Consider the following 25000-nt stretch of genomic DNA (forward strand, 5'->3'; position numbering starts at 1 on the left):
GTCTCCAGACCTGAACCCAATAGAAAATCTTTGGAGGGAGCTGAAAGTCTGTGTTGCCCAGCGACAGCCCCGAAACCTGAAGGATCTGGAGAAGATCTGTATGGAGGAGTGGGCCCAAATCCCTGCTGCAGTGTGTGCAAACCTGGTCAAGAACTACAGGAAACGTCTGATCTCTGTAATTGCAAACAAAGGTTTATTTACCAAATATTAAGTTCTGTTTTTCTGATGTATCAAATACTTATTTCATGCAATAAAATGTAAATTAATTACTTTAAAATCATACAATTCGATTTTCTGGATTTTTTTTATTTGTATTCTGTCTCTCACAGTTGAAGTGTACCTATGATAAAAACTACAGACCTCTACATTCTTTCTAAGTGGGAAAACGTGCAAAATCAGCAGTGTATCAAATACTTGTTCTCACCTGGGAGGGGTGGTAGATGACAGGTGTGTTTGTTTGTGTGTGTGTGTGTGTGTGTGTGTGTGTGTGTGTGTGTATATATATGTCACCTGGGAGGGGTGGTAGATGACAGGTGTGTGTGTGTGTGTGTGTGTGTGTGTGTGTGTGTGTGTACACACCTGGGAGGGGTGGTAGATGACAGGTGTGTGTGTGTGTGTGTGTGTGTGTGTGTGTGTGTGTGTGTGTGTGTGTGTGTGTGTGTGTGCGCGTACCTGGGAGGGGTGGTAGATGACAGGTGTGTGTGTGTGTGTGTGTGTGTGTGTGTGTGTGCGTGTGTGTGTGCGTGCGTACCTGGGAGGGGTGGTAGATGACAGGTGTGTGTGTGTGTGTGTGTGTGTGTGTGTGTGTGTGTGTGCGTACCTGGGAGGGGTGGTAGATGACAGGTGTGTGTGTGTGTGTGTGTGTGTGTGTGTGTGTGTGTGTGTGTGTGTGTGTGTGTGTGTGTGTGTGTGTGTGTGCGTACCTGGGAGGGGTGGTAGATGACGGCGGTGACCTTCTTGGTGTGTCCCTTCAGCGTGGCCACGATCTGCTCCTCCCTCTTATCAAACACCACCACGCTCTTATCAGCCCCGCCTGTAGGGGGCGACACAGAGACATGAGACAGAGATGTCAGGATGGGTGAGAGAGAGAGGAGGATAGAGACAGTAGAGATATGACAGGAAGGATGGGTGAGAGAGAGAGGAGGATAGAGACAGACAGAGATATGACAGGAAGGATGGGTGAGAGAGAGAGGAGGATAGAGACAGTAGAGATATGACAGGAAGGATGGGTGAGAGAGAGAGGAGGATAGAGACAGACAGAGATATGACAGGAAGGATGGGTGAGAGAGAGAGGAGGATAGAGACAGACAGAGATATGACAGGAAGGATGGGTGAGAGAGAGAGGAGGATAGAGACAGTAGAGACTGACAGGAAGGATGGGTGAGAGAGAGAGGAGGATAGAGACAGACAGAGATATGACAGGAAGGATGGGTGAGAGAGAGAGGAGGATAGAGACAGCGCGGTGGTCACAGGGCTTTTGAACAACGGCACATTAACACTAGAACAGCCGTGCCTTTTTTACCTACTACTACCGCCTCTGGGGTCAAATAATAATAATAATAATAATAATAATAATAATAATAATAATAATAATAACAACTTTTTATTTGTATCGCGCTTTTCCTGCAAACGTTGCAGCTCAAAGTGCTCCAATCATTATATAATCTTAATTTAATTATTTTGTTATTTAAAGGCAATATTAAAAAGATGGGTTTTTAGTCTTGACTTCAACATACATGTATGTGCTGAGGTTGTATCCCTAATGTAAACTGGCAGTGAGACACAATCTGGGTGCATAAAATGAGAATGCAGCCTCACCAAATCTCTTCTTTTGTACATGTGGTACACAGAGAGAACCAGCGTCAGAAGACCTGAGAGCTCTATTGGGCTGATATGCTAGCAGAAGGTCTTTCAGATATTCTGGTGCTTCACAATGTTCAAGCTGCTATTTACACACAACGACCACTAGTTGGCGCGTCTTGTAAACTAGCCTGCCTCCTACACAGAAAAACAAAATAGCTTCATACCAGCTTATCCTGATGTGATTTAGAAAATATAAGGATACCGGGTGGTAGAACACACATATCTAGGAAAAGTCATGAAAGGAGGGTCCTGGAATAGGCTAGGTGCACGATCTCCACTACTTCCTGAAAGGCACCTTGCATGACCATATCCTGTCTCACTCTATTGGTTTAATTGATTAATCAGCTGTGTGGTAAACTGTTGGAACACACAGATCGAGTGCAAAGATATAACATGTTTCTTTACTAGGGATGTCCCGATCCGATACTGAGATCGGATATCGACCCGATATTGGTCCTGAATGCTGGATCGGAGATCGGACCAGAAAAAAAAAAGGCTCCGATCCGCGTGCCCGATCCGCGTCTGTGTTACGTCTGTGTTTACGACAGTTTGGGCTTTACGACATGTGCCGTATTACGTTTTGTGTTACACTCGTGTTTGATTAAATGGAGTTGCCAGCTCCGACTACAAGCTCTGAGTTCGACTCCGTTATTGAACATAACATTGGCGAGATGCGAGAGAAACTCCCCCCAGACAGCAAAATTGCAAAAGCAATAACGGAGAAATTGGTTCGGTTTATTGTGCTCGACGACCAACCACTTTCGGTGGTAGAGAATGTGGGGTTTCGGAGTTTAATTGAACACCTAGAGCCGCGTTATACTTTGCCCAGTCGGCATTATATAACCGAAAATGCCATCCCGAAAATGCACAATGAAGTGTGTGAGTTCCTCGCCAAACTATTGGAGAATGTCGATGCTATTAGCTTCACAACGGACATTTGGAGCTCAGACGTGTGTCCAATGTCGTTGTTGAGTCTCACAGCACACTGGATAGACTCTGATTTTACTTTCAAGAAAGCGGTGCTGCATGCCCGTGAGTTCCGTGGCTCACACACTGGGGATTCCATTAAGGCAGCCATGGAGGAGATGCTGCTCGAATGGAAAATTAACAAAAGCAAAGTCCATGTCGTTTTAAGAGAGGTGGTCACTGAGTACTGCAGAGTACTATTTTTGTTGCTTTAATAAAGGCTGGCAGTCTTTAATTTAACTGTTGTTGGTGTGGACTATATACTGGGGAGGTATTTGAATGAATGAATGAATGAATGGTCTTTATTGTCATTGCTACAGTACAGGTACCAAACAACGAAATTTAGGAGGGGTGGCTCCCCTGGTGTTAGGAAAAAAAAAATAAAAAAAATTCAGGGGTCAAAAGATTTATACAAATATCGGATCGGTATCGGTATCGCCGATACCCGAAGACCAGGTATCGGTATCGGTAGTGAAAAAGTGGGATCGGGACATCCCTATTCTTTACTCACAGGGGTCAAATTACCCCACCCATGGCTGTTCTTTTTTATTTTCTATTTTTTTTTTTTTATTGAGTTTCAAATGTTTGCATACACACACAAAACAGAAACTGTCACGTCACAAAACAAACAACAACAGTAAGAAATAAATTATTACATAAAACACAAGCACTCAACACCGTACACCCTCACAATTATTGCGTATCTTGACCAGAAAGAAACATCACAAGAGATTCCCAAACTTTTTCAAACTCCTTTGCCATCCCCCTCATCATATACGTCATCTTCTCCAACACAACACAGGATGTGTAACAGAAAGGATGGGTGACAGAGAGAGGAGGATATAGACAGTATAGATTGACAGGAATGATGGGTGAGAGAGAGGAGGGATGACAGGAAGGATGGGTGAGAGAGAGGAGAGATGACAGGAAGGATGGGTGAGAGAGAGAGAGGAGGATATAGACAGTATAGATTGACAGGAATGATGGGTGAGAAAGAGAGAGGAGGATAGAGACAGTAGAGATTGACAGGAAGGATGGGTTAGAGAGAGAGAGGAGGATGGAGACAGTAGAGATTGACAGGAAGGATGGGTGAGAGAGAGGAGGGATGACAGGAAGGATGGGTGAGAGAGAGAGAGGAGGATAGAGACAGTAGAGTCGATCTATCTCCCTCACCCACAAATTAGATGAAGGCGTATCCATCTTTTTCAAATATAAAGCTATCAACCTCCTGCCCTGTAAGAGTGTAGCCCATGGCTGTTCTAGTGTTAATGATCCCACCCATGGCTGTTCTGGTGTTAATGACCCCACCCAGGGCTGTTCTGGTGTTAATGACCCCACCCATGGCTGTTCTAGTGTTAATGACCCCACCCATGGCTGTTCTAGTGTTAATGACCCCCACCCACGGCTGTTCTAGTGTTAATGACCCCACCCACGGCTGTTCTAGTGTTAATGACCCCCACCCACGGCTGTTCTAGTGTTAATGACCCCACCCACGGCTGTTCTAGTGTTAATGACCCCACCCATGGCTGTTCTAGTGTTAATGACCCCACCCATGGCTGTTCTAGTGTTAATGACCCCACCCATGGCTGTTCTAGTGTTAATGACCCCACCCATGACTGTTCTAGTGTTAATGACCCCACCCATGGCTGTTCTAGTGTTAATGACCCCACCCATGGCTGTTCTAGTGTTAATGACCCCACCCATGGCTGTTCTAGTGCTAATGACCCCACCCATGGCTGTTCTAGTGTTAATGACTGTTAGGGTTAGACGACAATGACCCCACCCATGGCTGTTCTAGTGTTAATGACCCCACCCATGGCTGTTCTAGTGTTAATGACCCAAACCATGGCTGTTCTAGTGTTAACGTAACACACTGAACAAAGACAGAGAAAGTGTTGATTGACTGTTTATTTAAGAAATGGCTGATGGAAAGCTGCTAGTTTCTGCTCTGACGCCCTCAGGAGCCCTCAGGGGAGGAAGGAAGTGTGAGGTGATACAATAATAAGATAACAATAAGCTGTGCGTGTGTGTGTGTGTGTGTGTGTGTGAGAGAGAGACAGGCTCATTGTAATGCATGGAATGGTGCTATTCCTCATTCCATTCCATGTGTGTGTGTGTGTGCGCGCCTGTGTGTGCGTGTGTGTGTATGTGTGCGTGCGCCTGTGTGCTGCGTGTGTGTGCGTGCGTGTCTGTGTGTGTGTTTTACTACAATGGGCAGTAGCCAGGGAGTGAGAGGGTTAACAGGAAACAGGAAGTGAAGGGTTAACAGGAACAGGAAGTGAGTCTCACCCGTGAGGACCTTGTCTGTGTCGGAGGGGCAGAGGTCCAGACACAGGATCCCTGGAACACTGGCGCTGTGGAGGCCCTGCCATGGACACACACATTACAGACACACACACACACACACACACACACACACACACGTTAGCAGCATGCACACACACACACACACACACACACACACACACATTAGCAGCATGCACACACACACTCTCACCACACGCGCGCACACACACGCACGCACACACACACACATATTAGCAGCACGCCCACATGCACACGCACACCACGCATGCACACACATTAGCAACACACACACGCACACATTAGCAGCGCACACACACACAGACACACACAGACACACACAGACACACACACACACGCACACACACACACACACACACACACACACACACACACACACACACTCTACTCACAGCGTGTGTGGCCACTTGTCTGTATTTGCTGAGGTCCTCTGACCGGACCAACTCTTCCGGAACAGTCTTTCCTCTCTGAGAGGAAGACACAGGAGTAGAAGGTGAGCTTCTAATATCCTCAGTATTACAGTTCATATAAACAGGTCATATTCTGAAAAGACCCGACAAATGAAAAATAACTTCTTCTTTTTTTATCTAACGGTTACCTTCTTTCTCTCTGTGGTGAGGACTGTCGCCTTGTCTTGCAGCTGAGGAGAGGGAAGAGGTGTTGTTGTGAGTATTCAGTTTATTATTTGTAATATATATATATATATATGTTTTTAGGGAATTTCTGCTTTATTGGGATAGAGACAGTAGAGATTGACAGGAAGGATGGGTGAGAGAGAGAGGAGGGGTGACAGGAAGGATGGGTGGGTGAGAGAGAGAGAGAGGAGGGATGACAGGAAGGATGGGTGAGAGAGAGAGAGGAGGGATGACAGGAAGGATGGGTGGGTGAGAGAGAGGAGGGATGACAGGAAGGATGGGTGGGTGAGAGAGAGAGAGAGAGGAGGGATGACAGGAAGGATGGGTGAGAGAGAGAGAGGAGGGATGACAGGAAGGATGGGTGGGTGAGAGAGAGAGAGAGAGGAGGGATGACAGGAAGGATAGGTGAGGGAGAGAGAGGAGGGGTGACAGGAAGGAGGGGTGAGAGAGAGAGAGGAGGGGTGACAGGAAGGAGGGGTGAGAGAGAGAGAGGAGGGGTGACAGGAAGGATGGGTGAGAGAGAGAGAGAGAGGAGGATAGAGACAGTAGAGATTGACAGGAAGGATGGGTGAGAGAGAGAGAGGAGAATAGAGACAGTAGAGATATGACAGGAATGATGGGTGAGAGAGAGAGAGGAGGATAGAGGCAGTAGAGATTGACAGGAAGGATGGGTGTAGAGAGAGGAGGGATGACATGCAGGATATGTCGATGGCCGGAATCGAAACAGCGACCTTGCGATGTGGTATGTGTGTTTGTCTGCTACGCCACTAAGCGCCCCGAATATTCCGTTTCTATGCAGAGTGTTAAGATTGAACGATAACATGATGATGAAAATGCATTTATTTATTCATTCACTCACAAAGGTACCCCAACCGATTTTGGCTTATATAATAATATATGTAAAAGGCAACTAAAAAAAGAAAACTGTCTCGCTTTCTGTCTTTGTTATTTTAGGATTAAATCAGAAAGAAATACTCAACCCTTTTTTGGAGGGTTATCTTTCTAACTTTCTATCTTTTCATCCATCATGACTGTGGCCACAAGCAGTGAGCGTACATGCAGCATGGTTGAGGGCTACTATACGGGCGGCTGTGGCCCAGGAGGTAGAGCCGCCGTCTAATGATCGCAAGGTCGGCGGTTTGAGCCCCGGCTGGCCACGTGTCGAGGTGTCCTTAGGCAAGACACTGAACCCCAGATTGTGAGGTGAGCGTGAGGTGATGGTCTCCGTGGTAACACACTGAGGTGTGTGTGTGTAGGAGGTGTGTGTAGGAGGTGAGTGTGTGTGTGTGTGTGTGTAGGAGGTGTGTGTGTAGGAGGTGAGTGTGTGTAGGAGGTGTGTGTGAGTGTGTGAGTGTGTATGAGTGTGTGAGTGTGTGAGTGTGAGTGTGAGTGTGTATCTGTATCTGTATCTGTGTCTCTGTGTCTCTGTGTGTGTGTGTAGGAGGTGTGTGTGTGTGTGTGTGTGTGTGTGTGTGAGGTGAGCGTTACCTTCTGGACGATCTCCGGGGTCATCCCCACCTGCTCGCTGACCTCCATGGGCTCCCCCGCCCCGGCCTGAGAGAAGACCAACACAACACCTCACTACACCTGAGCTGGAGGTAGCAACACACCTGGGGGGTGTTCCATTAACGTCACCCAAGGAAAACCCAGGCTTATTTTTGATACATTTCGCGAGACTTCTATAAAAAAACAATATCCAGGTTTATTTTGAGAAGTCAGTCTCACAAGATTTATCAAACTAAGCCTGTATTTTTCCTTTAGCGACGTTGATGGAATACCCCCCAGGCGTTGATGGAAGTTAGCTTGTTATTGTCATTGATGTTGCAATGTATTGATTGACAACTGGTTTTGAACCAATCGGTGACTGACAACTGGGCTTTGAACCAATCACTGACCGCGACAGAGGGCTGTGAAGCGACTGCCTGGGACACCACAAGCCCCGCCTGCGGCTTCAGGGTGGCCAGAGCTACGGGGAGAGAGAAGGGTCAAACAAGGAGGGTTAGAGACGGCAAGGAATGACGAGGGAGAGTCCCTGAGCCACGAGGACGGTGTCAACAAGAAGGAAGTGTGTGTGTGTGTGCGTGTGTGTGTGAGTGTGTGTGTGTGTGTGTGTGTGTGAGTGTGTGTGTGTGTGTGTGTGGAGAAGGAGGTGTTATGTGTATCCTTAATAATAATAATAATAATAATGCATTTTATTTATAAAAGCACTTTACATATAAAATCTCAGAGTGCTTACAACACAGTAGATAAAGCAATAAAAACATTCAATTAAAAGGCTAAAAAAAGGCTCTATTAAAAAGGTGGGTTTTAAGGCCCCGTTTAAAAGCATCCACAGACTGTGGTGCCCTTAGGTGGTCAGGGAGAGCATTCCACAGCCTGGGAGCAGCCGAGCAGAAGGCCCGATCTCCCATCGTGCGGAGCTTGGTCCTGGGGGTCTTGAGGAGGTTGGTGGCAGTAGAACGGAGGGTGCGTGAGGAGGTCTGAGGGGTATGGAGGAGTTCCTTGAGGTAGGGGGGGGCAGTTCCATGGATGCACTGGTGGGTGAGGAGGGAGACCTTGAATTCAATTCTGAGGGAGACGGGGAGCCAGTGAAGTGATTTGAGGATGGGGGTGATGTGATCATATTTGCGCACCCTCATCAGGATCCTAGCAGCGCTGTTCTGGATGTATTGAAGTTTCTGGAGGCAGCTGCTAGGAATCCCGATGAGGAGTGCGTTGCAGTAGTCCAGTCTGGAGGAGACAAAGGCGTGGATGAGCTTCTCTGCATCTGCCAGAGTGAGTGCAGGACGGAGTTTGGCAATGTTCCTTAAGTGAAAAAAAGCTGTTTTGGAAATATGTTTAATGTGGGTCTCGTAGGTGAGGTGAGGGTCCATTTTGACACCCAGGTTGGTAACAGAAGAGGAGAGGGGAATGTTCTGGCCAGAGAAGGTGATGCTGGTGATGGTGGATGTCCTTAAGTGTTCAGTGCTGCTTAGCCCCGAAATATTTGATTCCCTGTTTATATAATATAATTTGTGGAACCAAATAAAGTATTCAAATGTGTGTCTCACCCTCCCTGGCGGCAGTGACCTCCTTGGTGTGTGTGTGTGTGTGTGTGTGTGTGTGAGTGTGTGAGTGAGTGAGTGAGTGCATATGCGTGTGTGTGTGTTGTACCCTCCCTGGCGATGACCTCCTTGGTGTGTGTGTGTGTGTGAGTGTGTGAGTGCGTATGCATGTCTGTGTGTGTGTGTGTGTGTGTCTGACTGCCTGTGTGTGTGTGTGTGTGTGTGTGTGCGTGCGTGCGTGCGAGCGTGTGTGTGTCGTACCCTCCCTGGCGGCGGTGACCTCCTTGGTGAGCCTGGCGATGACCCTGCATGCGGCGTCGTGCTGGTACAGCGCATGGGACAGCTCCTGACGCGTCGTCTGCAGCTGCTGCCGCAGCGTGAAGCTGTGCAGCATCACCGCATCCTGGAGAGGACGGGGGGGGTTAGCAAGGGAGGGAGGGAGGGTGGGAGAGAGGGTGGGTGGGTGGGAGAGAGGGTGGGTGGGTGGGAGGGGTGTGAGCGTGAGCGTGTTTTAGCCAGGGAGAGAGCTTGTGTGTGTGTGTGTGTGTGTGTGTGTGTGTGTGTGTGTGTGTTGCTCTGTTTCAGCTGTGTGGTGAATGTTAGCTGTGTGGTGAAGCTTGTAGCTTGTATCCAAATAAATAAATTAATTAATTAATGAATTAATTAAAATAGTTCTAGCTTAGCTTTCTGATGTCAAGACTATACGTGAGCCCTGATCTAGCTCTGTCTACCATCACCCCAGACTTTGAAACAGGAAATCAGGAGTAAAGCACATCCCCAATTATCTCATTAGCTTCCGCAAAATGCCTGTTGAGTGACAGCTGGTTTAGGAGAGATTATCATGTGGTGCCAGCTGGTCCACAGAGCCAGACAAGCAGCAAATGCCAAGGCTCGAAAATGCAAAGTTGAAGTAACTTGAAGTAACTTGAAGTACCCACTTGATATAACAAATAACAGTTTTAGGATCACTAAATACTTAGTCATTTGTGAATTGTATTCACTGTATCGTCTGCCGTCCTGCTCCGTAGGCTACTGGGTAAGTGACATGGCTTGTAATGAAACTGTCGTTTTAGGACGTGTTCAAAAGCAAGGACTGTGTGATCATCTAGTTATGGGTAGTTATGTGTTTTTAGCGTGTTGGTGTTCTATCAGCATGTTGTGATGTTATAAACATGCGGTTAGACGTTGGTAGCGATGTGCCTTCTTGGCTGCTAGCTGTTAGCAGCTGTTGTACTCAGAGTGAGTTTCTCCCATTCTCTGTTTGAGGTGTACCAACATTCAAATACGTCTATCGTCTTCAACTTTTTTCCAATTTCAATGTATCACACATCATTTGAAAGCTGACAATCTGCCGTTTCAGAATATAATGACCTCGGCTACTGGTTATTCAAAACACCAGCTTCATTTAATTAATCAGGATCAGTTTGCTATTGTTAGAGTAATGTGCTCTATGTTTAAAAAAAAGTAATAATCATGGTGATATGTACATTGTGTAAGTGTTTACTAGCCCATTTTTGAGAAATAAATCTGCTTGGTTTGAATTCTATAAAAGTGGGTCGTGACTTAATGACCATGGGAAAATGTAGGTCCCAAAGCCAGACCAGTTGAGAACCAGTGTGTGTGTGTGTGTGTCTGTGTGTGTGTGTGCCTGTGTGTGTGTGTGTGTGTGTGTGTGTGTGTGTGTGTCTGTGTCTGTGTCTGTGTGTGTGTGTGTGTGTGTGTGTGTGTGTGTGTGTGTGTGTGTGTGTGTGTGTGTGTGTGTGTAGACTGAGACTCACCCACTCGTCCTGCAGGGACTTGAGGATGGCAGGGATGCTGGTGGCAGAGGGAGCCTTGGGCCTGATAGGGTGGGAGACTAGGGGAGAGAGAGAGAGAGAGAGAGAGAGAGAGAGAGAGAGAGAGAGAGAGAGAGAGAGACAGAGAGAGAGAGAGAGAGAGAGAGAGAGAGAGACAGGAGGTTAATGTCTTAGGTCTGATGTGGTGAGACACTGAGAGAGAGAGGGGACAGGGAGTTAATGATCAAGCATTGTCCATTTCAATGCCATCACATAGTGACACATGTGTATATAAAACGGGTCTATTTGACCCCGTCAAAGCTACCTACTCATACAGTGACCGCTCATATCGATCATAGTGGGCACACATAAGAAAGCCTGTAGTCTGAAATCAACTTCCCTCCTCGGGATGAGGGTTGATGACGCACACAATGTCGTGAGCTTAGAATGATAAGGTTCTATCTTAGAATGATAAGGTTCTATCTTAGAATGATAAGGTTCTATCTCCGTTTAGGGCAGTTCAGAGATATTGAGCGTCCTACGCACTGGCCGCTAGTGCATGCTGCCCACCGGGGCCGGGGTTCGTATCCCGGCTCGCCAGATCCAGAATATGGCCGAGGCACACGGGAAGCGGCATATTGGCCGGCCGCTTCCGAGGGGGGGTATAGGAGTATTTCTGGACTAGGATCCGTCGCGCAACACCGCCCCCTGGGGTGCCGGAATAACGGTACTGGGCTCGAGGAGCCAGTCAGCCTAGTCTGCCTGGCGCCCTCCTCTGGGACTGCCGGCCACGGGGTCGGGCGGCGGATCCAATGCAATAGGCAGGGGATAATTGGATGCTAAGTTGGGTTAAATTGGCTACCAAATTGGGTGAAAAAGGGAAAAAATCTGAAAAACAAATAAAAAAAAAAAAAGAGATATTGAGCGTCAAAGTTTTTACATTCCATTATGTTCTGTGAGATGGAACCTTTGTGTTTTATGAATTACTAACTAAAAAAATGCAACATTTTAATAATAATAATAATAATAACTTTTTATTTGTATAGCGCTTTTCCTGCAAACGTTGCAGCTCAAAGTGCTCCAATCATTATATAATCATCATTTAATCATTTAGTCATTTTAAAGGCAATATTAAAAAGATGGGTTTTTAGTCTTGACTTGAACATATGTGCTGAGGTTGCATCCCTAATGTAAACTGGCAGTGAGACACAATCTGGGTGCATAAAATGAAAATGCAGCCTCGCCAAATCTCTTCTTTTGTACATGTGGTACACGGAGAAAACCAGCGTCAGAAGACCTGAGAGCTCTATTGGGCTGATATGCTAGCAGAAGACCTGAGAGCTCTATTGGGCTGATATGCTAGCAAAAGGTCTTTCAGATATGCTGGTGCTGTGCCAGTGAGAGCTTTATAAACAAGCAGAAGGATCTTGAAATCTATTCTGAACTTAACAGGAAGCCAGTGTAGAGTCTCTAAAATAGGAGTTATATGAGCTTGTCTGCTTGTTTTGGTTAAAACTCTCCCTGCTGCATTTTGGACTAATTACAGCTGGCCAATAGCTTTCTCCGGAAGACCAGAAAGGAGACCGTTACAATAGTCCAAACGTGTAATAACAAAAGCATGCATTAACACTTCTGTGTTGATTCCTGTCTGATCGACCATGACAGCGATCATGACAGCGATCATGTCACCATCATGACAGAGCGATGATGTCACCATCATGACAGAACGATGATGTCACCATCATGACAGAGCGATGATGTCACCATCATGACAGAGCGATGATGTCACCATCATGACAGAGAGATGATGTCACGACCTCCGTGTCTCACCTTTGATGTGTGTGTGTGTGTGTCTATGTCTGTGTCTGTGAGTGTGTCTGTGTCTGTGAGTGTGTCTGTGTCTGTGAGTGTGTCTGTGTCTGTGTGTGTGTCTGTGAGTGTGTCTGTGTCTGTGTCTGTGAGTGTGTCTGTGTCTGTGAGTGTGTCTGTGTCTGTGAGTGTGTCTGTGTCTGTGTGTGTGTCTGTGTCTGTGTCTGTGAGTGTGTCTGTGTCTGTGTCTGTGAGTGTACTGTGAGTGTGTCTGTGTCTGTGAGTGTGTCTGTGTCTGTGAGTGTGTCTGTGTCTGTGAGTGTAGGTGTGTCTGTGTCTGTGAGTGTACTGTGAGTGTGTCTGTGTCTGTGAGTGTGTGTGTGTGTGTGTCTGTGTCTGTGTCTGTGAGTGTAGGTGTGTCTGTGTCTGTGTCTGTGAGTGTCTGTGTCTGTGAGTGTGTCTGTGTCTGTGAGTGTTCTGTGAGTGTGTCTGTGAGTGTGTCTGTGTCTGTGAGTGTCTGTGTCTGTGAGTGTGTCTGTGTCTGTGAGTGTTCTGTGAGTGTGTCTGTGAGTGTGTCTGTGAGTGTGTCTGTGTCTGTGTGTGTGTGTGTCTGTGAGTGAGTGTGTGTGTCTCACCTCTGATGTGTGTGTGTGTGTGTGTGTGTGTGTGTGTGTGTGTGTGTGTGTGTGTCTGTGTCTGTGTCTGTGAGTGTGTGTGTCTCACCTTTGATGTGTGTGTGAGTGTGTGTGTGTGTGTGTGTGAGTGTGTCTCACCTTTGATGTGTGTGTGAGTGTGTGTGTGTGAGTGTGTGTGTGTGTGTGTGTGTGTGTGTGTGTGTGTGTGTGAGTGTGAGTGTGAGTGTGAGTGTGAGTGTGAGTGTGAGTGTGAGTGTGAGTGTGTGTGTGTGTGTGTGTGTGTCTCACCTTTGATGTGTGTGTGAGTGTGTGTGTGTGTGAGTGTGTGTGTGTGTGTGTGTGTGTGTGTGTGTGTGTGTGTGTGTGTGTGAGTGTGAGTGTGAGTGTGAGTGTGAGTGTGAGTGTGAGTGTGAGTGTGAGTGTGAGTGTGTGTGAGTGTCTCACCCTTGATGTCTACGAGCTGCTCCTCCGACAGGGGCCGACCGTTCACCGGGTCCGCTCCGTTCTCGGCGATGTACTTCTCGATCAGCCGCCGCTCGAACACCTGGTTGGACACCGGAGACACGCACGGGTGCTCCGGGACCTCACTCGAGACTGGAGGAGGGGGGGGGGGGTGGAGGAGGAGGAGGAGGAGGAGGGGGGGGGGGGGGGGGTGGAGGAGGAGGAGGGGTGGAGGAGGAGGAGGGGTGGAGGAGGGGGAGGAGAAGGTGGTGGAGGAGGAGGAGGAGGAGGAGGGGGGGGGGGGGTGGAGGAGGAGGAGGGGTGGAGGAGGGGGAGGAGAAGGTGGTGGAGGAGGAGGAGGAGGAGGAGGAGGAGGGGAGAGGAGGAGGGGAGAGGAGGAGGAGGAGGAGGAGGAGAGGAGGAGGGGGGAGGTGGGCGGGGGAGAGGAGTCAATGTCAGCATCTTGGCGGTCCAGTATTACGTTAACGTTACATGCAAGACTGGATGACAAGACGCTCCTGGAGCTTTGCAATGGTTGTCACCCTTATTGCATTCAATAGATAGAGTATCCAACATGAAGTCATGCGTATGCATGCAACATTAATGCGCATGCATGTCCATCCAGCCACACTATTCTGTGGTATGCATGTCCATCCAGCCACACTATTCTGCAGTATGCATGTCCATCCAGCCACACTATTCTGCGGTATGCATGTCCATCTAGCCACACTATTCTGCAGGTATGCATGTCCATCTAGCCACACTATTCTGCAGGTATGCATGTCCATCTAGCCACACTATTCTGCAGTATGCATGTCCATCTAGCCACACTATTCTGCTGTATGCATGTCCATCCAGCCACACTATTCTGCGGTATGCATGTCCATCTAGCCACACTATTCTGCTGTATGCATGTCCATCCAGCCACACTATTCTGCTGTATGCATGTCCATCCAGCCACACTATTCTGCAGTATGCATGTCCATCTAGCCACACTATTCTGCTGTATGCATGTCCATCCAGCCACACTATTCTGCTGTATGCATGTCCATCCAGCCACACTATTCTGCGGTATGCATGTCCATCTAGCCACACTATTCTGCGGTATGCATGTCCATCTAGCCATGCATGTCCATCCAGCCACACTATTCTGCGGTATGCATGTCCATCTAGCCATGCATGTCCATCCAGCCACACTATTCTGCGGTATCCACTTCCATCAACTAAAGATGCACAGCTCCATTCATTCATTCATTCATTCTCTTACTTGCACAAACCAGGGACATGTTCAGTGAATCCTCCCTCGGTCCACCAATAACCACCAAATCACAACGCCGAAAAGAGATATATATATATTTCCCCGCGAAATGTTATTAAGAAAGTGAAATGATAATGTGTTATTTTAACACCCGGCTAAATGAAACACGTGACGCTTGACGTGTGTTTCCGTGTGTGTGTGTGTGTGTGTGTGGAGGGATGCCGCTCTAACTGTTGCATTGTGGGATACCACGGTCCTCCAAACCAAACACCGCCTCTTTTATATCTAGTGTATAATATGGAATATATTGAAGATTAATTCATCGTACACTTATTACACATAATACATGGTTTGTTATGACAATGACACATTGGTACAGGAGTCCTGTTGTTTTAAAGTTAGAGTTAATCTGCTTTCAGACTGCACAGCAACTCAGTAAATAAATAGACTTAATAACAAGAGAATAATAATATGCCTTTCCCCCCCTAATCATTGTTGCAATCAGTGAATTACTATAATGACCGATTACAGGCATCATTTTGAGTGTTTTTTAATGAACAAAAGTTAGAGCGCATAAAACGACTTTAGCCCATGAGAGAATAATTTAGAAATAATTTGGAAACAGAATGGACTGTACACAAATAATATACCAAGGCTAAACAGGATTTTCTTTTAATACCAATCTACTCAGCAACATTTCTACTATATATATCTAGTGAGTCACCACGCATCGATGCTTGTAATTGGCCCGGGACAATTCGAGAATGTCCCATTCGAGAATGTCGCTCCATCTCCTCTCAAAAGCACCTTCTATTAACGTAGTTTCCTTTAAAGGCTGTTAACACATCGACCACTTTAGCTACTCGATTATGTGTCTGTATGAAGTCATGAACATAATAGATACGTATCATTTTAACTCTGCATGTTTTCATGCATTATTCACTGGTTAGAATAAGCCTTTAAACCACCCTCACTATCCTATTGCACTGGAAGACATCTGGAGGTGGTCACTTGGCACTTTTTGCACCGGGACCTTATAATAATAATAATAATAATAATAATAATAATAATAATAATAATAATAATAATAATAATAATAATAATAATAATAATAACAATAACTTTTTATTTGTATAGTACTTTTCCAGCCAATGTTGCAGCTCAAAGTGCTCCAATCATTACTATACAATCATCATTTAATTATTTGGTCATCTAAAGGCAATATTAAAAAGATGGGTTTTTAGTCTTGACTTGGGGTTGCATCCCTAATGTAAACCACATGTACAAAAGAAGAGATTTGGTGAGGCTGCATTCTCATTTTATGCACCCAGATTGTGGAATGCACTGCCAGTTTACATTAGGGATGCAACCTCAGCACATATGTTCAAGTCAAGACTAAAAACCCATCTTTTTAATATTGCCTTTAAATTATTAAATAATTAAATGATGATTAGATAATGATTGGAGCACTTTGAAATGCAACATTTGCAGGAAAAGTGCTATAGCAAATAAACAGTTATTATTATTATATTATTATATTATTTGGTGAATAAATTAACTGTAATGAAGGCGCGGCCGAAAAACAGAACACAGCCAGCACCTGAGTGGGGCGCGGGGAGCAGCAGCAACTCTTTTAAATACAAAAAATACAGGTTTATTTTTGTTAAATCTCGCGAGACTTAAAAAAAAAAAAAAAAAATCCACCTGCATTTTCCTTTAGCGACGTTGATGGAATACCCCCCTGGACTGAAAAAGAGGAATGCTAGAATGGCTTTAGATTCAAATCTGAGTGGTGTTTGCAGCCCAAAAAAACTTGAAAGACATGTTTTGGGGATCCCAGAGACTTGTATTAACCTGTTTTTAATTAGAGTAGGCCTATTGTGGAACCTTCAAATAAAAAGCTCCATGTTGTTTCCCTAGACAGCGCCTACACCCATCTATTCATCCGTGTCTGGACAATCACAACCGTGCTACATCCATCTATTCATCCATGTCTGGCCTATCACAACCGTGCTACATCCATCTATTCATCCGTGTCTGGCCTATCACAACCTGCCTACATCCATCTATTCATCCATGTCTGGCCTATCACAACCTGCCTACCTCCATCTATTCATCCATGTCTGGCCTATCACAACCTGCCTACATCCATCTATTCATCCGTGTCTGGCCTATCACAACCTGCCTACATCCATCTATTCATCCATGTCTGGCCTATCACAACCTGTCTACATCCATCTATTAATCCGTGTCTGGCCTATCACAACCGTGCATAACAAGAAACGCCCCGGAATCAGAGATCGTAAGGCTGCTGTTCGTAAACTCGCTCTCAGAGCGCCGGAGCGCACACTGGGGTTCGACGTCATAAAGGGACCAAGTCATTTGATTGGACGAGAGGCATCCCAATGAGTGCTGATCAAGATCCCGGAGCAAATTCACCAACGCAGCCAGGCAGTTAAACTGGAGATTCTCTGCTGCCCTGCCCTCATTTGTACCTTCACTCTGGACTATCCCGAAGCTCTTCATCTTAAAGATGTCCCAGTCCCACTGATGCTTAACGTCCAATTAAGACCGTAAAAGACGGAGGAATGATCACCGAGACGATGGGTCCAGTCAAGGTATGCCTCATAGCCGCACTTAGATAAAAATACCTTTTTTTTTTCTTCTCGTTTGCCTTAAACATCTGTAGCTATGCATGCATGGTCTCTCCAATAGTTTAATCATTTGATTTGCAGCATTTGGGCAATGCTTTTATAACCTCGGGTTCTGGCAGTTAATTGATTTTGTAGTTTTTGCTTTTTGTTGTTTTGATTGCACGATAACCACGGGCGCTTGCGTGCAGGGTGGAGGGTGGAGGGTTGAGGGTGGAGGGGGTGCATGGTGGAGGGGGTGCAGGGTGGAGGGGGTGCAGGGTGGAGGGGGTTGAGGGTGGGGGTGGAGGGGGTGGAGGGTGGGGGGTGGAGGATGGAGGGGGTGGGGGGTGGAGGGGGGAGGGGGTGGAGGGTGGAGGGGGTGCAGGGTGCGGGGTGGAGGGTGTGTATTGTTTTGGGTCGGGTTTTCTCCCCGTTGCGTGACTACACCCTCCGCCCCGCAACATTTATAGCCTATTTATATCCAAACACTTAAACTCTTCAGTTGGGGGTTTTTTCTTGGTAATGTCGAGTTTTATCTCCTCGTTTTTTGTGTTATGTTGTTTTTTTGTCTTCTTCTTTTTTTCCCATGACATACCATCGTCCCACAGGACACAGGACACAGGACACAGGCTGAGGCGCCGCCCTCCTAGATTATGGCAGAGTGAAATGCAGAAATAGTGATTAGGCAACTGGGGGTATACTCCACTTACTACTGGGGGTATAAACTGTCCACTGGAACCTAAACATCAACAGGTTGGGACTCGTTGGGATCCAGGTGGTCGTGTTCCCCGTTGGAGAGTGTAGTGTTCATTCCTGTAATCCTATTTGCCCACATGCTATTTTACTGGCTTGAATGGGCTTTCATTAGGAACACATGTATGTAGAAATTGTAGCCTCATAGTACTAGTATTGGCTATTTGTTCGAAAATGATTGGTGAAATGCATGGCTATTCCGTTATCTGCCTTTAATCATTTCAACCTCTCTGTGTTCAATGTTTGAAGACACTTTAAAGCTTGTTTGCGGTGCTATTGATCAGGATAAGGGAGTGTGTGTGGGCGCAATTGTTCTGTATGAGAGAGGCAGCGGGTTGGCGGGATGCGAGCCAATATGTTGCATTCTGTAAATACCACAATACCACAGATATGAAGCACGTCTGGGGGCCTAACCCACTGATGTTAGTCCCGCGCCCTATAGTCTCCATGACGTCATGGTGTTAGTCCCGCGCCGTATGGTCTCCATGACGTCACAGGGGTCCAGCAGAGGGGTCCGTCCTAATGCGTCACTCTGGTTTACTGAGGTTGTAAAGTCTGGACTGCATAAGTAGAGGAGTGATCACGATCACCCTGGTAACCGACATGTTGTAGGACTCGGTAAAGTAGCAGATTTTTACAGAAAAGTATTAGGGCCACCATCTGAGTTTGTTTGTTTTTTTCTCCCGAAAGGGGGGGGGGGGTTATATTTTGAGTTTAAAGTCTGAATTTCTGAGAAAAAAGTCTGCATTTCTGAGATAAAAAAATCTGAATCTCCGCCAACTGAGTTTTTTCTCCCAAAAAGGGGGGGGGGGGGTTATTCTGAGAAAAAAACTCTGAATTTCTGAGATAAAAAGTCAGTTATATAATGAGAAGTATTTATTAGAAAAAGTCAGTTTAGTGTTTATTGGGCTAGGGTTAGGGTCACAAGATGTGATACGAAAAGATTGATTTCTCCTTCTGTAAAGACCCAGTTCACGACAACATCGCTTTAAAGTACGAATACTTATAATAAGGTGATTTTGTGCCAATAGACAAATAATGTCCTTATTACTAAAGCCAATTCCAAAGTATAACTTGATAATAGCATTCATGTCATTCATTTTAACCAGTACGACCAATAAACACTAATACATTCGGACTTTAAACAAAAAAAAAACTCAGTTGGTGGCCCTGATACTCTTCCGTAGATCTTGCATTCTCTTTGCATGTTTTTTTTTTTTTAATATTGAAATATATATTTATTACATAGGCTACAAAAGATCAAATGCACAGGGATTCCTGTGGTGGACATTGTCATTAAAAAACAAATTCTCCTCAAATACATACATGAGAAAATACAAATGGAGTGAACTATTCTACTAAACACATTCCAAAAATGTGGTGTGCTTCATACAGACATGCATTGGCTCAAATGAATAGATATACTGTATACTTAGGAACTAAGAGAATACACATCTGTAAATCTCTTCTGAAAAATAGAAAAAAATACTGAAAAAACACAAAAAAGCAGCCCGTTGTTTCACAGTAGAACCAAGCGTGAGTGGCCATTGCATCATTGCAGACCGATCAATGTTGACCTCTGACCTCTGGTCAATAAAGCGTGTTCCCTTAAAAGTTAAACAACAGTGGAAGGAAATGATAGTCTTACCAAAGGGGGGGGGGGGGGGGGTGTAGGGGTGTAGCTGTGCCCAATTACAGTATGAAAACCCTCCAAGTGGAGAGCTAGGAGCGCTGCCAAATGCAGATGACCACATCCAGGAATAATACTTTGAGAAATCAGTGCAAAGCTGTAAGAAACAAGCCTGATGATGAATCACATGAGCACTGCAGGTCCCAGTGACTTTTCAGTGTGGTTACTAATGTAGATGTAGGAGTGTAGTCTAGGGCAGTAGGCCTATAGTAAGTAAGTAAGTAAAGCTTTATTTATACAGCACCTTTCATACAAGAAATGCAGCTCAAAGTGCTTTACAACAGGAATAAGAACATTACGTGAAAAAAATAAAATGTTTATATAAAAACATTGACATGCATAGAATGAATATAAAAGCAGGGGAAAACAGTAAAAAGAAAAGGTAAAGGTCAGTCTTTCTGTACTTCCCATTGGTTTTCACCACAAACATCAGTTTTTGGAAAAGGTCTGTCTCAGTCTCTGTGTACGTTCTCAGTCTCTGTGTACGTTCTCAGTCTCTGTGTACGTTCTCAGTCTCTGTGTACGTTCTCAGTCTCTGTGTACGTTCTCAGTCTCTGTGTACGTTCTCAGTCTCTGTGTACGTTCTCAGTCTCTGTGTATGTTCTCAGTCTCTGTGGACGTTCTCAGTCTCTGTGGACGTTCTCAGTCTCTGTGTACGTTCTCAGTCTCTGTGTACGTTCTCAGTCTCTGTGTACGTTCTCAGTCTCTGTGTATGTTCTCAGTCTCTGTGTACGTTCTCAGTCTCTGTGTACGTTCTCAGTCTCTGTGTACGTTCTCAGTCTCTGTGGACGTTCTCAGTCTCTGTGGACGTTCTCAGTCTCTGTGGACGTTCTCAGTCTCTGTGTACGTTCTCAGTCTCTGTGTATGTTCTCAGTCTCTGTGTACGTTCTCAGTCTCTGTGTACGTTCTCAGTCTCTGTGTACGTTCTCAGTCTCTGTGTACGTTCTCAGTCAAGGAAATTACCCACAAACTGTCCTAGCTTGTTTTGCCGGATCGTTGAGGCTAGTACCATTTGTTCTTACAAGATGCACCTTTTTGGGGGGGGAACACAGACACACGTCTATAGCCTAATGAAGGTAGATGTAGGAGTGTAGTCTAATGCAGGAGGCCTATAGCCTAATGAAGGTAGATGTAGGAGTGTAGTCTAATGCAGGAGGCCTATAGCCTAATGAAGGTAGATGTAGGAGTGTAGTCTAATGCAGACTAACATTTTGTGAGAGGGAAGTCTGTTATGCAGTATAATTGAATACCGATTTATAGCCAGTAGCATTTGTAACCAAATAATTTGACTGTGCACATATTTTTTTTCTTGCTTGGCCTATTGGTGAAATGTGTGTTGAAAGAAAGCAAAAGGCGTCTTGTAGCAACACAGAGTAGTTCTGTAGTCTAATGGCGTCCAAATAATTTTCCTCTGTGGTCACAGAACGGGTTCGTTCCCAGAGAAAGTCTCCCTGTGCGCAACAGTGGACACAGAGTTTACATTTGACATTTTTGGTAATTAGCAGATTCCTTTATCTAAAGCGACTTACAACAAATACATCTGCCTAAGTGCTGTGAAACAGGGACAACCAGCGTGTCATAGTAAAACTTGGTCCCAGAAGCCAGGACCAAGAGATATGGAGGGTCAGCCTTCAGTATATACTCCTGTATGCTCCCAGACTGTGGAACACCCTACCTGAGAGCCTGAGATTGTCCAGAAACTCTGTAAACATTTAAGCGAGACCTCAAAACCTACTTATTCAATCTGGCCTCTTTAAATGTCCATCTTAGTTGTTGCTTTATCTTCTTTGCTCTTTGTGAAGCGCATTGGGTCACATTTTGTGAGAAATGCGCTATACTAATAATTAGGGGTGGGCATCGATGATCGATTAATTGATCGATAAGGTCTTGGTCGATCACTTATTATTTTATTTTATTTTATTTTTTTATCGGGAAAAAAAAATAGGGCAGAAATAACAAGCATGTTTTCCTTGGGGGAAAAACTTTATTTGTGTTGCTATTGCACACATTGCACATTCATTCATTCACATCCAAACTAGACACTACAGTCAGATAACAAGCCACAAGGCAGTGAGTAGCCTAAATTGTTTAACTTAAAAACACATTTTACGTTATAAATAAAAATATAGAAAATAAGTAACTCACCATAGGAGCAGTAAAAAAACAGTTACTCACAAATAGGAGGATGACTGAAAACGTTAGTGTCCTTAAGAGCGTCCAGCTTAACTTAAATTTAAACTCCAGCGAGAGACTGTAGGCGGCAGGCCTACTGGTTCTTGTTCAGAAAGATGATCATGTTAACATGTTCAGGGGTGAGAGACGAACGCGATCTGGTGACACGTGGACAAACTAATTTCCATTATTATTATTAAAAAAAAAAAAAAAAAAGAAGTGATCGACCAAGACCTTATCGATCAATTAATCGATCATCGATGCCCACCCCTACTAATAATGTTTTATTTGATTTGATTAATAAATAATTGCTTCATTCGCAGGCTTCTAAATGGCTCTCTTTTTATGGAGGCAGAAAGACGTCATTGTTTAACCTACACTTTTTAAATTATTATTATTTTGATTACTTTTATAGGCTTAGGCGACGGCTTCTCAATAATCTCTACCGAGGTTCCTAACCTCCCCTACACAATCTGTCTTTTCTGTTCATTTTCTCTTTCATTTGTTATTGTGTGTCTGCAAATCATAAAATAAATCTTGAAATCCTTGCTGGCTGTTCAGCCACTGTGCAGAAGAGTTGTCCAGCCACACACACACACACACACACACACACACACACACACACACACAGACACACACACACACACACAGACACACACACACACACACACACTCCCATACAGTACCCAGCTTGGGAAATGTTCTACCAATGCCAAGTTGCTTTTAACCTCATCAACCTCATAAGCTCATCAACTTTCAGTCTATTTTAAGCCCCCGTCCCAGACCGATGATGTCACTAACATGTATGGTACATATATATAGACCCTGTCCCAGACCGATGATGTCACTAACATGTATGGTACATATCTAGACCCTGTCCCAGACCGATGATGTCACTAACATGTATGGTACATATCTAGACCCTGTCCCAGACCGATGATGTCACTAACATGTATGGTACATATCTAGACCCTGTCCCAGACCGATGATGTCACTAACATGTATGGTACATATCTGAAAGACCTTCTGCTAGCATATCAACCCAGTAGAGCTCTCATGTCTTCTGCTAGCATATCAGCCCAGTAGAGCTCTCAGGTCTTCTGACGCTGGTTTTCTCTGTGTACCACATGTACAGAAGAAGAGATTTGGTGAGGCTGCATTCTCATTTTATGCACCCAGATTGTGTCTCACTGCCAGTTTACATTAGGGATGCAACCTCAGCACATTATGTTCAAGTCAAGACTAAAAACCCATCTTTTTAATATTGCCTTTAAATGACAAAATAATAAAATGATGATTATATAATGATTGGAGCACTTTGAGCTGCGAAGTTTGTAGGAAAAGCGCTATACAAATAAAAAGTTATTATTATTATTATTATTATTATTATTATTATTATTATTATTATTATTATTATTATATATAGACCGGAGGGTCCTCTTGGTTTACGGGGTCTTCATCTCAAAGACGTAAATCTACGATCTAGAAGATCACACAGACGCACTCACTCAAGAAACTTGGCATTCGCGAAGCATTTTCTATGTTTTTATTTCCTTTGGAACAAAACATGTGCAATTTAATTTACGGTGCCCTATGGGGCCACTTCATAGGGGGACTATGAATAAAACGTGTTGTAATTTCTGAATGGTGAAACCGATATGCACACAAGTACCATCAATTACTAGATGATAATCTCTGCTTTGTCGTCACAGTAATTGTTTGATTTCAAATCCAAACGTTTGGAGTGTAGAGCCGAAAGAGGAAAACGTGTTTTACTTGACCGTTACTGACGCAGGGCCCTGTATCTCTCTCTATGGTTTCCTCATGTTGCTTTTGGCAGGAGGTAGCCTAGAGGTTAGAGGTCAGAGAGGCAGGTAGCCTAGAGGTTAGAGGTCAGAGAGGCAGGTAGCCTAGAGGTCAGAGAGGCAGGTAGCCTAGAGGTTAGAGGTCAGAGAGGCAGGTAGCGTAGAGGTTAGAGAGGCCGGCCAGCAATCGTTGTGTCCTTGAGCAAGGCGCTTAACCCCTAACTGCTCCAGTGGTGCCTGTCGGGGGGTGACCCTGTGCAGTAGAGGCCAGAGCTCGGTTCTCTCTAAGAGTGTGTGTGCGCGTGTCTGTGTCTGTGTCTGTGTCTGTGTGTGCGCGCGTGTGCGTGTGTGTGTGTCTGTGTCTATGTCTGTGTCTGTGTGTGCGTGTCTGTGCGTGCGTGTGTGTTATATATATTATTATTAATACTTTTGCCCTTCAGCTCAGCCACTTATCCAATCTATGAAACATGATGAATAACCTCATTCAACGAGTAATAAACTCGTTCATTACACCTCTCTCTCTCTCTCTCTCTCTCTCTCTATAGACCATGTGTTCATTACACCTCTCTCTCTCCTCTATAGGCCATGTGGACGCTCGGTATCTTGCTTGGCACAGCTGCCTGTGTGGGTGAGTAGTATTCTTTATATTTATATTATTTATGTAATATTCATATTTATATATTACATTTTTAGGACGATAATACATGCATAGTGACAAGCAGGGTTCCTGCGCTAGTCTTAGAAAGCCTTAAAGTCTAAAACCCAGCAATGCGATTCATAAGGCCTAAAAAGGTCTTACATTTCCGTTTAGTTTCAGGTCTAAGAAATGAGGTGCTAGGTCTTAAAAATTAGATTAAAATGAGACTTCATGCGGAAATGAAAATTTACTTTTGAGTAATTATGGGACTTATTTTATATTAATTATCCTTCAGACTTTTTTGTCTGTATGGCAGTGAAATCCCTAATTTCATCATCTCGAGGAGGACAAAAAGCTATCATATGGTGTCGCGAATAGGCCTAAAATTATATCCAAAGAGGTCTAAAAAAGGTAGGGATGCTCCGATTTATCGGCCACCGATTTAAATCGGCCGATTTCACTCCAAATGACTCAATCGGATCGCAAAAACCGTTTTTTGTTTTTTTTGTTTTTTTTTCCTGGGGAAGACAGATAACTGAACAGAACACATAGGAGGACG

The 25000-nt window shown here is 44.9% G+C and overlaps 2 protein-coding genes across 2 annotated transcripts in view; one reads left to right on the forward strand and one right to left on the reverse strand.

The window, feature by feature from the left end:
* Positions 1-14808, reverse strand: part of LOC308160946 (pre-mRNA-processing factor 19-like) — a gene marked incomplete at its 3' end in the record, with an annotated part of 22528 nt that extends 7720 nt beyond the window's left edge. The window contains exons 1-10 of the mRNA XM_080534869.1: positions 14761-14808; positions 13497-13646; positions 10612-10688; positions 9095-9236; positions 7685-7755; positions 7278-7343; positions 5753-5794; positions 5547-5621; positions 5119-5194; positions 924-1033 (exon numbers count right to left, since the gene is read on the reverse strand). Of these exons, the coding sequence (XP_080390995.1) occupies positions 924-1033; positions 5119-5194; positions 5547-5621; positions 5753-5794; positions 7278-7343; positions 7685-7755; positions 9095-9236; positions 10612-10688; positions 13497-13646; positions 14761-14779 (828 nt within the window). The 5' untranslated portion in view covers positions 14780-14808. The remainder of the gene's footprint in view (positions 1-923; positions 1034-5118; positions 5195-5546; positions 5622-5752; positions 5795-7277; positions 7344-7684; positions 7756-9094; positions 9237-10611; positions 10689-13496; positions 13647-14760) is intronic.
* A 2433-nt stretch (positions 14809-17241) lies between these two features.
* The window catches only part of LOC308159531 (uncharacterized protein), a 30187-nt gene continuing 22428 nt past the window's right edge, over positions 17242-25000 (forward strand). The window contains exons 1-2 of the mRNA XM_080533337.1: positions 17242-17369; positions 24387-24432. Coding sequence (XP_080389463.1) covers positions 17340-17369; positions 24387-24432 — 76 coding nt within the window. The 5' untranslated portion in view covers positions 17242-17339. The remainder of the gene's footprint in view (positions 17370-24386; positions 24433-25000) is intronic.

The sequence above is a fragment of the Nansenia antarctica genome (genome assembly GCF_963989245.1).
Source record: "Nansenia antarctica genome assembly, chromosome: 6".
Taxonomy (NCBI): domain Eukaryota; kingdom Metazoa; phylum Chordata; class Actinopteri; order Argentiniformes; family Microstomatidae; genus Nansenia; species Nansenia antarctica.